The following is a 16,347-nucleotide window of genomic DNA, read 5'->3' as shown; positions in this document are numbered from 1 at the left end:
CAATGCCATCCTCATCTTTCATGTTGACCAAAGAGTATATCACTTTGTCATACAGTACACACTTTTTCTGTTGTCCTAAACTACCTGGCTAAAATGCTTGCTCGCTAGCCTAACTTCCTTTCAAGGGAAACAGCTAGCATGAGCCTTCTAGCCTACATCTAGCTACATATTGAACTTCCATCCTCTCTCAGGCCAGGGGCACAATGTATGAATTCATGGTTGGATCAGAATCGCTGTTATAATGATTGGCCAGTACGGAGAATTAAGTACAACTACAAGTCCAAATCCCCATCGCCATTCATGGCTAATTTAGGAAAGGGACAATTTTAGCTAGCTAACCACCGGAAGACAACACAACGAGATGCATAATGAGTTTCTATCAATGACGTATACAATCTATGTGATGTGATTGGAGTGAAGCCAAATCAAAACTGGCTTCCCTTGACACTTTTTTTGGGTGCGCCAGGACCATTCAAAGTTGAGCTAACTCAGTTTAGCTCAACATTGATTGGCTACTATTTTTTTAAAGTTTTTTTTATCAAGGGAGGCCAAATGCTTACAAGCTTCCCTTGCATTCAATGCTATGGGCGGCAACAATCTAATACTCTTTTGGACCAGACAGCATTAGATAGATGGCCAACACATACAGAGACGAGTAGAGCTGTTTTGCTCTCTTGCATGCTTTCTCCGGTGACATTCATTCAGCCTTTTGCAAATTTAAGGGAAATGTTGAAACAGACAAAAATAAATATGTAATTTTTATCATAGGTACACTTCAACTGTGAGAGACAAAAACCCAGAAAATCACATTGTATGATTTTTAAGTAATTAATTTGCATTTTATTGGATGACATAAGTATTTGATCACCTACCAACCAGTAAGAATTCCGGCTCTCACAGACCTGTTAGTTTTTCTTTAAGAAGCCCTCCTGTTCTCCACTCATTACCTGTATTAACTGCACCTGTTTGAACTCGTTACCTGTATAAAAGACACCTGTCCACACACTCAATCAAACAGACTCCAAACTCTCCACAATGGCCAAGACCAGAGAGCTGTGTAAAGACATCAGGGATAAAATAAGGGCCTTCCTCTGACACCGCCTGGTGTATAGAGGTCCTGGGTGGCAGGAAGCTTTGCCCCGGTGATGTACTGGGCTGTACGCACTACCCTCTGTAGTGCCTTGCGGTAGGAGGCCGAGCAGTTGCCATACCAGGCAGTGATGCAACCAGTCAGGATGCTCTCGATGGTGCAGCTGTAAAACCTTTTGAGGATTTGAGGACTGAGGGGGAATAGGTTGTCATGCCCTCTTCACGACTGTCTTGGTGTGCTTGGACCATGTTAGTTTGTTGGTGATGTGGACACCAAGGAACTTGAAGCTCTCAACCTGCTATGCAACAACCCCGTCGATGAGAATGGGGGCGTGCTATCGGTCCTCCTTTTCCTGTAGTCCACAATCATCACCTTTGTCTTGATCACGTTGAGGGAGAGGTTGTTGTCCTTGCACCACACGGCCAGGTCTCTGACCTCCTCCCTATAGGCTGTCTTATTGTTGCCAGTGATCAGGCCTACCACTGTTGTGTCATCAGCATACTTAATGATAGTGTTAGAGTCATGCCTGGCCGTGCAGTCATGAGTGAACAAGGAGTACAGGAGGGGACTGAGGACGCACGCAAGGGGACCCCGTGTTGAGGATCAGCGTGGCGGATGTGTTGTTACCTACCCTTACCACCTGGGGGGCGGCCCATCAGGAAGTCCAGGATCCAGTTGCAGAGGGAGGTGTTTAGTCCCAGGGTCCTTAGCTTAGTGACGAGCTTTGGGGGCAATATGGTGTTGAACGCTGAGCTGTAGTCAAAGAATAGCATTTTTACATAGGTGTTCCTTTTTTCCAGTTGTGAAAGGGCAGTGTGGAGTGCAATAGAGATTGCATCATCTGTGGATATGTTGGTGCGGTATGCAAATTGAAGGGGGCCTTGGGTTTCTGGGATAATGATGTTGATGTGAGCCATGACCAGCCTTTCAAAGCATGTCATGGCTACAGACGTGAGTGCTACGGGTCGGTAGTCATTTAGGCAGGTTACCTTAGTGTTCTTGGGCACAGGGACTATGCTGCTCTGCTTGAAACATGTTGGTATTACAGACTCAGACAGGGAGAGGATGAAAATGTCAGTGAAGACACTTGCGAGTTGGTCAGCGCATGCTCGGAGTACACGTCCTGGTAATCCGTCTGGCTCTGCGGCCTTGTGAATGTTGACCTGTTTAAAGGTCTTACTCACATCCGCTGCGGAGAGCGTGATCACACAGTCATCCGTAACAGCTGATGCTCTCATGCATGTTTCAGTGTTACTTGCATAGAAGTTATTTAGCTCGTCTGGTAGGCTCGTGTCACTGGGCAGCTCTCGGCTGTGCTTCCCTTTGTAGTCTGTAATAGTTTGCAAGCCCTGCCACATCTGATGAGCGTCGGAGCCGATGTAGTACGATTCGATCTTAGTCCTGTATTGACGCTTTGCCTGTTTGATGGTTCGTCGGCGGGCATAGCGGGATTTCTTATAAGCTACCAGGTTAGAGTCCCACTCCTTGAAAGCGACAGATCAGTGTGAATGTTGCCTGTAATCCATGGCTTCTGGTTGGGGTATGTACGTACAGTCACTGTGGGGACAACGTCCTCAATGCACTTATTGATAAAGCCAGTGACTGATGTGGTGCACTCATCAATGCCATCGGAAGAATCCCGGAACATATTCCAGTCTGTGCTAGCAAAACAGTCCTGTAGTTTAGCATCTGCTTCACCTGACCACTTTTTTATTATAACGGCACAGGGCGAGACCCAGATGCAGACACAGGAGGCAGATGGTTCAAGTCACTGATATTTATTATAATCCAAGGGGCAGGCAAGAGAATGGTCGTGTACAGGCAAAAGATCATAAACAAGGTCGGAGTCCAGGAGGTACAGAGTGGCAGGCAGGCTCGAGGTCAGGGCAAGCAGTATGGTCAGGCAGGCGGGTTCAGAGTCAAGGCAGGCAAAGGGTCAAAACCGGGAGGACGAGCAAAAGAGAGTAGCACGGAAAAACACGCTGGTTGACAAGACAACACGAACCGGAAACAGACAAACAGGGAACACCGGAATAAATACCCAGGGACGAATGGGGAAAACGGGTGACACCTGGAGGTGGGTGGAGACAACCACAAAGACAGGTGAAACAGATCAGGGGGTGACATTTATAGACCGAGTCACTGGTGCTTCCTGCTTTAATTTTTGCTTGTAAGCAAGAATCAGGAGGATAGAATTATGGTCAGGTTTGGTCAAATGGAGGGCGAGGGAGAGCTTTGTATGTGGAGTAAAGGTGGTATAGAGATTTTCCCTTCTGGTTTCACATATAACACGCTGATGGAAATGAGGTAAAACTGATTTAAGCTTCCCTGCATTAAAGTCCCTGGCCACTAGGAGCGCCACCTCTGGATGAGCGTTTTCCTGTTTGCTTATGGCGGTATACAGCTCATTGAGTGTGGTTTTAGTGCCAGCATCGGTCTGTGGTGATATGTGGACAGCTACGAAAAATACAGATGAAAACTCTTTAGGTAGATAGTGAGGTCTACAGCTTATGAGATACTCTACCTCAGGCGAGCAAAACCTTGAGACTTCCTTAGATATTATGCACCAGCTGTTGTTTACATATATGCATAGGCCCCCGTCCCGTGTCTTACCAGAGGCTGCTGTTCTATCCTGCCATGTATAAGCCGCCAGCTGTATGTTCCTAATGTCGTCGTTCAGCCACGACTCGGTGAAACATAAGATATTACAGTTTATAATGTTTTGTTGATAGTTCATCCCATTTATTTCCCAGCGATTGAACGTTAGCTAGCAGGACGGAAGGCAGATTAGCCACTCATCGCCTGATCCTCACAATGCACCCTGATCTTTTTCCACAAATTCTGTTTCCTTCTCCAGCGAATGACGGGGATCTGGGCCTGGTTGGGTGTCTGTAGTATATCCCTCCCATCCGACTCATTGATGAAAAACTCTTCGCGTAATCTGAGGTGAGTAATCACAGTTCTGATGTCCAGAAGCTCTTTTCGGTCATAAAATACGGTAGCAGCAACAAAATAGCATGGTTGGTTAAGAGCCGATTAGACGGCAGCCATCCCCTCCAGCGCCATAGAGATATCTATTTATTATTTTGAATTCTAATAGGTAAACAAAAGTATTTAATATATTGTATAGGTCAATAAAAACAAAGAAGGCTATTAAAATAGTTATATATTTTTTACAAACATAATGTAATGAAACAGCAGGGAGCAGGTCTTGAACCCTCGACCTTCTAGCCAGAGGTCCGGCGCGATTTCCGCGCTTATAAACCCAGGGTCATTACAATAATTTATGTCCCTATGTTTTACGTCATTGTTGTTAACGCCTTGAAATTCACTAATTACAAAGATATACATGGATCTTGAACATTCGCAAACTGTTATCGTGGAAGGGTCTATATTAAAGAAAATGATTGTATGTGACCAATAAAATTTGATTTGAGAGGTCATTACCATTCCTATTGTTTCAAACCTTAATGTGTTGTATTATGAAGTTAATAACATATAAAATTGCCTTAGTTTGAGAAGATTGTTCCCTAATAATACAACATTACATTTCATATACTCAATCCTGTTACCCCAACTAACCCCATAGGGGTCATCACATATAATGCAGTGGTAACCACATTTATCCAACTCCGATACATGGCAATCATACCAAAATATAACGCAGACATGGACCTTAATGAAAATCATATAATTCAACTTTCAAATCAAATGGTATTGGTCACATACACATGGTTAGCAGATGTCAATGCGAGTGTAGCGAAATGGTTGCCACCCCAAAGGGGACAAATTATGTGAAATTTGGCCTGCTGGCCCAATGACTAATATAGCCTATTTAGACTTCAGCTGGGATGCTACTTGCTAGCCAGCTAACAGCCTTCGGTGGATCATTGCAACCTGGGAGGTGAAATGCTCTGGGAGTCTTAGTATCAAAGACAGTACGTTAGCTAGCATAGTTATGTGGTGATGTGTTGTCTCTCTTGTCGTGATGTGTGTTTTGTCCTATATTTATATATTTTTTTATTTTTAATGAAAAAGCCCACGTCCCCGCGGGAGGCCTTTAGCCTTTTGGTAGGCCGTCATTGTAAATAAGAATTCATTCTTAACTGACTTGCCACACGTCTTGCCAAACTGCGCATGTGCAGGCCATTAAACGAAAGGCACTCTTTTGATATAAAGTCGTTTTTGACAAAAATTTGAATGTGTCAGTTTGTCACTTTCACGAGGTTGTAGTAATGACAGGTTCAGCTGCTTAAGACATTGGCTCGAATCTATGTTTTGCCTTTAGAATTCGCGAAAATGAACAACGAAGGACGAAGGATTTCTCCCATTGACTTTCCAAAGCCCGGTATGTTGAGTCTGCTTCGCGAAGTGACTAAAAATAAGAACCGTTAAGTATGACTAACAAAAACGATAAAACATCCAAATGTGTATCAAATCGTACTGTAGTGAATATATACTAACAGCGTAATAACTGGTTTTATAGTGGTTGAATTTTCCTAGCCCTACGGCACTGTCAATGACGTGTCACACAACCATTGGTTGATGCATACAACGTCTGAGCAGGGCAACAGCGACTTGGCTTTAATTAAGACAAGGCAATTGCCTTGTCCCAGTAGTGTTGAGTAGAGATGTCGTGACATGTTCTTGGGATTTAGAGATGTCTATTTATTATTTTGAATTCTAGAAGGTAAACAAAAGTATAATATATTGTATAAATCAATAAAAACAAAGAAGGCTATTAAAATACCGTTTATTTTTATTTTTTACAAACATAATTTATGTCCTTAGGTTTTATGTCATTGGTGTTACCGTCTTGAAATTCACAAATTACAAGGATATACACGGATCTTGAACATTCCCTCTAGTGGCAAACTGTTATTGGGGAAGGGTCTATATTAAACAAAATGATTAGCTAATCACACCCTTTTAGTATATCATACATTTGATGATTGATGACACAGACACCTTGTAAAAATGCAGGAGCGTGGATCAGAAAAACAGTCAGTATCTGGTGTGACCATCATTTGCCTCATGCAGCGCAACACATCTCCTTTGCATAGAGTTGATCAGGCGGTTTGATTGTGGCCTGTTGTCCCACTCCTCTTCAATGGCTGTGCGAAGTTGCTGGATATTGGCAGGAACTGGAACACACTGTCGTACACCTCATTCCAGAGCATACCAAACATGCTTAATGGGTGACATGTCTGGTGAGTATGCAGGCCATGGAAAAATTGGGACATTTGGCGGATGCTAGGAGAATGCTACCTGCCCCAATGCATAGTGCCAACTGTACAGTTTGGTGGAGGCGGAATAATGGTCTGGGGCTGTTTTTCATGGTTAGGGCTTGGCCCCTTAGTTCCAGTGAAGGGAAATCATAATGCTACAGCATACAATGACATTCTAGACAATTCTGTGCTTCCAACTTTGTGGCAACAGTTTGGGGAAGGCCCTTTCCTGTTTCAGCATGACAATGCCCAGTGCACAAAGCGAGGTCCATACAGAAATGGTTTGTTGAGATTGGTGTGGAAGAATTTGACTGGCCTGCACAGAGCCCTGACCTCAACCCCATCGAGCATCTTTGTGATAAATTGGAACCCTGACAGTGAGCCAGGCCTAATCGCCTAACGTCAGTACCTGACCTCACTAATGCTCTTGTGGCTGAATGGAAGCAAGTTCCCGCAGAAATGTTCCAACATAGTGGAAAGCCTTCCCAGAAGAGTGGAGGCTGTTATAGCAGCAAATGGGGGGACCAACTCCATATTAATGTCCATGATTTTTAAATTAGATATTCGACGAGCCATGTAGTGTATTTTTGTTCAGTTTAGTTGATGTAGAATGGGAAGATGTACCAAAACACATTAAAATAAAACATCTGGAAAATGTATTTCTTCCAAAATGCCATGCCCAAATGCCACCATAAATCAAGCATAGCTCTTTTAACAAAAGGTGTTGTTTTGTAGTGACTCAGAGCTATTTAATAAGTTTATGGATAGCACACTCAACACTCCCTATGGAAGGGGGGAAGTAGGTATGCAAGGTGAATTCAAGAATTGGAAAACCCTCATAAAAAATAAATGTTTGTTTTCAATTATTGTTTTCCAATCTAATTTAAAATGTAATTGATCGCAACCATGTCACACTAACCGTGACCATATAATAATGATAATTTGTAGATTCCAGTTAATTGTCATACCGAAGTAAAATACTGGTGATTTAACATTCCTCTGCATGCAACAACCACAAAAAAAGATTCAGAAGCATCACTAAATGATGTAATATGTATGAGCGTCATATCCTGATTTCCATTCGTAAAAGTTGAAACTTCAATACATTTTGGAAATATTAAAAGTCCCATTTGTTACCAAGAAAGGTATTTTGACAAATGTTTTAGTTAATTTGTACATTATATCTGTTTTCTGGTACTCAAAACATGTTAACGGAAATAAGAATTGATAATTTGACAAATTAGCTTCGGTGAAGTTCTGCAAATGTTTGAGAAGCGCTTTTATTTTGAAAGCTCATTCCAGTCAAACAGGAAATAGATTGCTCTTATTCTCGCAGATTTACAGGTCTGGACAAAGTGGTAACGGAAAAATTGGTCGGCGCGATAGTTATCGTTTTACAAATGGCTATAATACAAGACAAATATAATTGAATACAACTGTCGTGTGTTCAGTGAACTCCTAAACATGACAACTGAGGAGGAGAGGGGCGTAGTGCGTGTCAAAGTCAAGGTGAGGAATATGTGAAAGTGGTGTACTCTTGCCTATGTTGCCAGGTATCACATTTCCAGATAGTAAGCTAGCTATTGTCATGACTGTGGCCGACCTATTTGAGCCATTTCACATGACATTTGCGGTAGCTTGTAGCTAGCCTACTTTGATGTTGGAACTGTTAAGCTGTCCACTTCATCTGCCTAGTCCAGACCAGTGCTTTGTTGTTTTTAGCATTGAGGCTACAGTTGCTAACGTCTATAGTAATGAGCAAAGTGTACAGTATGGTGTTTTGAAGACAAGAAGGAACTGGGGGGGGGGGGGGGGCATCTTGACGTCAGTGATCTTCAGGTCGGAAAGTCGGAGCTCAAGAACGATGCACGAGTTTCCGACTTAGACTTCCGAATTGTACGAATGTTCAAAAGATTTTTCCTGTCGAGCTCGTTTTCCTCCCCGAGTTCCCGGTTGTCTTGAACGCGTTGAAGTCGGAATTCAGTGATTTCCTAGTTCCCAGTTCAACCCTCTTGGATCTTCTGACTAATAAAAAGTAAATGATTGATTTAAAAAAAATAAAGCTAGCTAAACAAATTAGGAATATTCTGTGATTGACATTGGGCTTACTTGCTGATGTGATGCGTTGTGGTCATGCACTAGGAAAATAATAGAAAGCAGAATTGAGAGTCAACCGAGTTTAGCAAGTCTTGACAGTTAGCTAGTAGGTTAATTGTGTTATTCCAAATAATTAATTCAGTGATTCAGAGACAGAACCCCACAGTAACGTGGCAGGATGATATAACTTTAGCTAAATGGTTTTTGGTACAAGTAATTTAGTAAACATCACCACTCCAGGGGTGTATTCATTACGCCGATTCTGTTTTCAAAAAGTTTAGTCTGTGGCGAAAGTTTCGCAACAAACCGAACTTGGACTCAGAATTTAGACTTCCAAACGGAAAACACAAACGAGAGTTAGGTTTTGCAACAGATTCGGCTTAATGTATTCGTTATTCGGTTTCCTTTGCAAAATGTTTTGTCTGTTGCAAAAGTTTTGCAACAGACAAAACATTTTGCAACGGAAGCCGTTTACTCCAAACTGTAATCGTTTTGCAATGAAAACGAGTTACTTTTATTAGACAAATTGTTCCTTTTGTCCCGGTGGGAAAGGGCAGTGTGGAGTGCGATTCATTAGACAAGAGTGTCTTGTTTCGCACTCCATTTTCGTATAGGAGATTTAGAAACACTTAAAATAAGAGCTGTGTTTCGTGTAGTCACGGACAAGGTCACTTTTATCAATATGTTTGGCTTTATTTACTCTCAGGTTCGAATACTAATTAGCATCAAAGTAGACATCATGCAAAACTAAAAATCCCTGAAAGCTCCTGCACGTCATCTCTAGCTGACACCTTTGTTAACAGGTATTGTCAATTTAAAACTTGCACAAGACTGTTCACAGAATTGTCCGTTTAAAGACATGTAGCCAATTTATTAATTACTACGTTAAGCTAACATTAGATAGTTAATTGAGAGATTCTTACCTTTGTCTCGATTCGGCAGTCTCGTCCAGATCATCATGGCATTTGTAGTTCTTTATGATAGCCACATTAGCAGCTAATTAGCATTAAAGCTTTGGTGGGTAAATACTGGTGAATACAGTGCATTGGGAAAGTATTCAGACCTTGAGTTTTTTCACCTTTTGTTACATTACAGCCTTATTCTAAAATGTATTACATTGATTTTATTCCTCTTCAATCTACACACAATACCCCATAATGACAAAGCAAAACCTTTTTTTGCAATTTTTTGCCGTTCAAAAGTTTGGGGTCACCTAGAAATGTCCTTGTTTTTTAAATAAAAGCTTTTTTCTTTGTCCATTAAAATAACATCAAATTGATCAGAAATACAACGTAGACATTGTTAATGTTGTAAATGACTATTGTAGCGGGAAAGGGCTGATTTTTAATGGAATATCTACATAGGCGTACAGAGGGCCATTATCAGCAACCATCACTCCTGTGTTCCGATGGCACGTTCTTAGCTAATCCAAGTTTATAATTTTAAAAGGCTAATTGATCATTAGAAAATCCTTTTGCAATTATGTTAGCACAGCTGAAAATTGTTGTGCTGATTTAAAGAAGCAATAAAATTGGCCTTCTTTAGACTAGTTGAGTATCTGGAGCATCAGCATTTGTGGGTTCGATTACAGGATCAAAATGTCCAGAAACAAAGAACTTTGTTCTGAAACTCGTCAGTCTATTCTTGTTATGAGAAATTAAACATCTCTGAAGCACTCCACCAGAGCAGCACTGCCCCCTCAAGATTCTGAGCCTGCTTGGCAGGGTTGGTCCTGCAAAGCCAAAGCCCCCTAAAGGGAGGGAGAGCATAATATACAAGGAAATTCTCAAAGCTGTTAATGAGAACCTTGACGACCTTGTACCTAGCCGGTGGGGTGCCCCCACCCAGGCAGTGGCAGTGCTGGCAATACTAGCTGTAGTAACCCATGGGGAGGGGGTCACACTCGGACATTCAGAGAGGGGGTATATTATTGTGGCACAAAATCAAAAGTCAATACGGGGGACCGTGTTGTGGGTGTTTCAGGGAAAAGGGGTACATTTGACCTCCATCAAAGACGTAACCATGGTTAATAAAATCTCCCCATTTCTGCCCATTTTTTTGCACAGTCTTGCAGGCCTTCTCATACAGCTGCAACTGTATATGCATTTGTAAATCAAGACCTTTCTTGAGTTGGGCTCTGGGATGTTGCAACTGTTGAGAATGTGAGCCTATGGTTGTGTGGGGGGAAAGGGTTGAGTGTGTATGAGGGTGTGGGTGTATGTGCGTATCCCACAACGATTGCGAAGGAGTAAAAGATGTTAGGGACAATATAGGATGATTCACAATAATTGTTTGCTAATATAATAATTGCTTGCAATAATGTAATGGTGAGACTGGTGAGAGGTAAAATTCTTTGCATAAATTGCCTACATTACTGCAAATATTAATAGCTAATTATTAAAAATAAGAAACAGGATTTTTTAAAATATATTTTTGATGGCTAAATATAATACAAATCGAGGTGAGGGCGATGGAAATGCATTTGGCGGTTGATCTACTTCTGTTCTGTAAATGGCACTGTGTGCTCTTTTCGAAGGATGGATCCCAGTCTCTTCAGGGCTATGGGATACGGGGGGTCGGGGGTGGTCTGCCGGGCATTGGGATGATATCCCAACTCGGGATAAGGAGGGCTTTTAGCGGGTGGAATAGTGTGGACCAATTGGAGGTTTTCTTAGTAGCAATGCAAATATCATGGTACAGCTATATAGACACTCAATCATCATGTTACTTTTTAATGGTACGTTTACAAACATATATATTTTGATAAATAGAATTGAAAGTTGTCTCAATTATGGTAAGTGGTGAAATAAGTATAGCCAGTTATAATTGTAATGGCCTAGCAGATAATAAGAAAAGACGATCAGTATTTACCTGGCTAAAAGAGAAGGAATATAATATATATTGTTTTGTCATTGTCATTCAACAATTTTAGATGAAGTTTTGTGGAAAAAGGACTAGGGGGGGGGGGAAATATATTTCTCCCATGGGCAAAGAAATTGTAAAGGGATGATGGTATTAATTAGCAGTAATTTTGATCCAAATGTGCAAATTGTCTAAACAGATCATCAAGGTAGATGGATTATGTTAAACATGTTATTGGACAATAAACAGATATGGCTTATTAACCTATACGGTCCAAATAATGATGATCCAAGCTTATTTGAAAATATATATAATAATTTATCAACTCTACAAGCAACACTAGACTATTATTATTATGGTGGGAGATTTTAATAGGGTCTTAAATACCTCTATGGATCGGAAAGGAAATCACACTACAAACTATCACCCTCAGGCACATAAGGAAATCATGAATGTCATGGATATATTGGAATTAGTGGATATATGGAGACTTAAATACCCTGACCTAGTGAGATATACATGGCGGAGGCTTAATCAAGCTAGTCGTCTTGACTACTTTCTTATGCCGTTCTCTGGCACCAAAAATGTAAGTGTTGATAGGGGACAGAATGCTGTCGGATCATCACATAATTGGAATATATATTACTCTTACAGTATTTCTACGTGGGTGAGGATATTGGAAATTTAATCAAAGCATACTCGATGATAAATTATGAACTAGGACAGAATAATTTATAACTGACTTTCAGACATAACATAGGTACAGCAGATCCCTTTATTGTATGGGACACTTTTAAATGTGCCTTTAGAGGGCATGCAATTCAGTACTCATCTATAAAACAAAAGCAATTTAGATCAAGAGTCCATATTAACAAAGGAAATTAAAGGACTAACACTACAGTTAGATAGCAATAAAAACTGTACCATAGAAGCACAGAATAAGTTAGAGGAAAAACAAAAATAAATGGAACTTATTCAAGAAAGATCCAGTGTAATATATTCTACAAATAAAGCGAACTGGATGGAATATGGGGGAAAATGTACCAAATTCTTTTTCAATCTTCAACATAGAAATGCTACCAATTTTTTTTTTTATTGAAACTTGTTACAAATGATGGAGTCACGCATGATTCACCAAATTATATTTTGAAAGAGGAAGTAAAGTACTTTAAGAATATGTTTTTGTTTCTCTCCTCCATCTCTACTAACCAAAGCTAATTGTATGGATTTTTTCCCTAATAATAATGTAAAATTAACATCTGTACAGAAAGACTCACGTGAAGGCCAAATTACAGAGGAGGAACTTCTTCACGCAATTAAAGCCTTTAAGGCTGGGAAAACTCCAGGGCTGGATGGCATACCAGTGGAAGTATACCAAACTTTTTGTTGATATACTCAGAGGACCATTATTAGCATGTTTTAACCACTCCTATATAAATGGTAGATTATCGGACACGCAAAAAGGTCTGATATTATTATTATTACTGAAACAGGACCCAAGTGGTGTGTGTATATGTGTGTGTATGTGTGTGTGTGTGTGTGTGTGTGTGTGTGTGTGTGTGTGTGTATATATATATAACACAACACACACAAGATTCAGTCCATTAAAAAAAAATATGGAGGCCTCTTACACTTCAGTGTTGTGATGCAAAAATCCTAGCAAAATGCTTGGTGCATAGAATTTAAAAAAGTTTTGTCAGATATTATTCATTCTAATCAGACAGGTTTTTTACATGGACAATACATTGGAGATAATATAAGACAAGTACTGGAAACAATACAATACTATGAAATATCAGGGACACCAGGCCTGGTTTTCATAGCTGATTTTGAAAAGGCTTTTGATAAAGTATGACTGGAGTTTATATATAAATGCCTGGAATATTTCAATTTTGGAGAATCTCTTATAAAATGGGATAAAGTTATGTATAGTAACCCTAGGTGTAAAATAGTAAATAATGGCTACATCTCAGAAAGTTTTCAACTCAAATATACACTGCTCAAAAAAATAAAGGGAACACTAAAATAACACATCCTAGATCTGAATGAATGAAATATTCTTATTAAATACTTTTTTCTTTACATAGTTGAATGTGCTGACAACAAAATCACACAAAAATTATCAATGGAAATCAAATTTATCAACCCATGGAGGTCTGGATTTGGAGTCACACTCAAAATCTAAAGTGGAAAACCACACTACAGGCTGATCCAACTTTGATGTAATGTCCTTAAAACAAGTCAAAATGAGGCTCAGTAGTGTGTGTGGCCTCCACGTGCCTGTATGACCTCCCTACAACGCCTGGGCATGCTCCTGATGAGGTGGCGGATGGTCTCCTGAGGGATCTCCTCCCAGACCATGGACTAAAGCATCCGCCAACTCCTGGACAGTCTGCGGTGCAACGTGGCGTTGGTGGATGGAGCGAGACATGATGTTCCAGATGTGCTCAATTGGATTCAGGTCTGGGGAACGGGCGGGCCAGTCCATAGCATCAATGCCTTCCTCTTGCAGGAACTGCTGACACACTCCAGCCACATGAGGTCTAGCATTGTCTTGCATTAGGAGGAACCCAGGGCCAACCGCACCAGCATATGGTCTCACAAGGGGTCTGAGGATCTCATCTCGGTACCTAATGGCAGTCAGGCTACCTCTGGCGAGCACATGGAGGGCTGTGCGGCCCCCCAAAGAAATGCCACCCCACACCATGACTGACCCACCGCCAAACCGGTCATGCTGGAGGATGTTGCAGGCAGCAGAACGTTCTCCACAGCGTCTCCAGACTCTGCCACGTCTGTCACATGTGCTCATGTGCTCAGTGTGAACCTGCTTTCATCTGTGAAGAGCACAGGGCGCCAGTGGCGAATTTGCCAATCTTGGTGTTCTCTGGCAAATGCCAAACGTCCTGCACGGTGTTGGGCTGTAAGCACAACCCCCACCTGTGGACGTCGGGCCCTCATACCACCCTCATGGAGTCTGTTTCTGACCGTTTGAGCAGACACATGCACATTTGTGGCCTGCTGGAGGTCATTTTGCAGGGCTCTGGCAGTGCTCCTCCTTGCACAAAGGCAGAGGTAGCGGTCCTGCTGCTGGGTTGTTGCCCTCCTACGGCCTCCTCCACGTCTCCTGATGTACTGGCCTGTCTCCTGGTAGCGCCTCCATGCTCTGGACACTACGCTGACAGACACAGCAAACCTTCTTGCCACAGCTCGCATTGATGTGCCATCCTGGATGAGCTGCACTACCTGAGCCACTTGTGTGGGTTGTAGACTCCGTCTCATGCTACCACTAGAGTGAAAGCACCGCCAGCATTCAAAAGTGACCAAAACATCAGCCAGGAAGCATAGGAACTGAGAAGTGGTCTGTGGTCACCACCTGCAGAACCACTCCTTTATTGGGGGTGTCTTGCTAATTGCCTATAATTTCCACCTGTTGTCTATTCCATTTGCACAACAGCATGTGAAATTTATTGTCAATCAGTGTTGCTTCCTAAGTGGACAGTTTGATTTCACAGAAGTGTGATTGACTTGGAGTTACATTGTGTTGTTTAAGTGTTCCCTTTATTTTTTTGAGCAGTGTACTAATTGATATTATTTTTTAAATTTTTTTTTTGAAGAAATGTTTAAAAAAGGTATAATTTTTGTGAATGATATCATAAATAGGACTGGTGGAGTTATGTCACACATGCAGCTAACACAGACATATGGAAATGTTTGCTCTGCCCAACTAATTGCAGCATTACCACAAAAATGGAAGAGGCAAGTAGAAGGGGGAAAAAGTAAGGAACTTGTATGTTGGCCCTGCATTAAAGAACATAAATGGTTAAAGAAAAGTGTGATAAATTCAAACATATACCAATTTAATTTAAGGACCAAAAAACTGACAGCTGTGCCATTATAAATTGCAGAAGAGTTGGGAAGAGACATGGTTTATGAATTGATACGTAAAACAACGCCGGATTCAAAACTTCAAATTTCTCAATTTAAATTACTTTAGCAGATTTTCACAGAATTTCACAGATTTTGCTGTGAGGAGGCAGTCATTAGATCATTTATTTTGGTATTGTCCATATGTAGCTCGTTTTTGGTCACAGGTACAGGAATGGCTGAAGAATTACAACATTTGCCTAGAACTAACGCTGCAGATAGCAATACTGGGTGATTTGAAAAGCCATAGTCAATCAATAAAATTATTTTAGCAAAAAAAAATATTTTTAATTTACAATCTGTAGAAGCTATGAGAATAGAAAGGGTCAGTACTTTTGTGAAGCATTACAGCACAGTTGAAAAATATATGGCAAATAGAAATCCAAAATGGATGGTGTTAAGAGATAGATTGGAGGGGTTGAATGGAGCTGAAGGGTGGGACTAAACAACAAGATAACCAATGTAAAACATACGGGATCTGTAAAATGTATATAGGTTCAGAAATGTTGTGAAATATCACAGTTACAAATAGAAATCAAACTGGATGGACATAAGAAATAGAGGAAGGACTAAAAACAAACCAAATATAACTATTGTAAAATAGATTGTGTCTAAGATGTGTAAACTGAAGGTAGAAGCCTAAGTGTTAATGTTTATTAGTTTACTCCAATTGGGGGAAGGGTGGTAGGGTTTGCGGGGGATAATAAAGGTATATTCTAAAAAAAAAAAAAAGTATGTATGTATATGGATATATATATTTACCAAAAAAAGAAGAGCTCTTCACTAGATACCAAAACATTCAAAGGCCATTTTCTCAAAAGTGAGTTTACAAGTTTATCAACTTTCAAAGCAGAATTACTTCCCCATTGTTCCTCAAATGCAGTATGATATACAATTTTGTAGCTCTGAGTCTCTACTTTTATCCAATGTAAAAAAAACACAATTTAAAATTTTACTACATAAGACCGACCTTACTGTGGTGCTCTATATACAGTTGAAGTCGGAAGTTTACATACACTTAGGTTGGAGTCATTAAAACTTGTTTTTCAACCACTCCACAAATTTCTTGTTAACAAGCTATAGTTTTGGCAAGTCGGTTAGGACATCTACTTTGTGAATGACACAAGTACTTTTTCCAACAATTGT

General features: G+C 40.7%; 1 protein-coding gene across 2 annotated transcripts in view; it reads left to right on the top strand.

The window, feature by feature from the left end:
- The first annotated feature begins 7,668 nt into the window (after nucleotides 1–7,668).
- Nucleotides 7,669–16,347, top strand: part of LOC120059419 (TBC1 domain family member 25-like) — a 31,861-nt gene continuing 23,182 nt past the window's right edge. For both annotated transcript variants that reach the window (XM_039008455.1, XM_039008454.1), the window contains exon 1: nucleotides 7,669–7,827. In XM_039008455.1, coding sequence (XP_038864383.1) covers nucleotides 7,783–7,827 — 45 coding nt within the window. In that variant the 5' untranslated portion in view covers nucleotides 7,669–7,782. The remainder of the gene's footprint in view (nucleotides 7,828–16,347) is intronic.

This window comes from Salvelinus namaycush, chromosome 14, assembly GCF_016432855.1.
Source record: "Salvelinus namaycush isolate Seneca chromosome 14, SaNama_1.0, whole genome shotgun sequence".
NCBI classification, from domain to species: Eukaryota; Metazoa; Chordata; class Actinopteri; order Salmoniformes; family Salmonidae; genus Salvelinus; species Salvelinus namaycush.
Note: the sequence above shows the minus strand (reverse complement) of the source record. Positions and strands in the feature narration are given on the sequence as shown.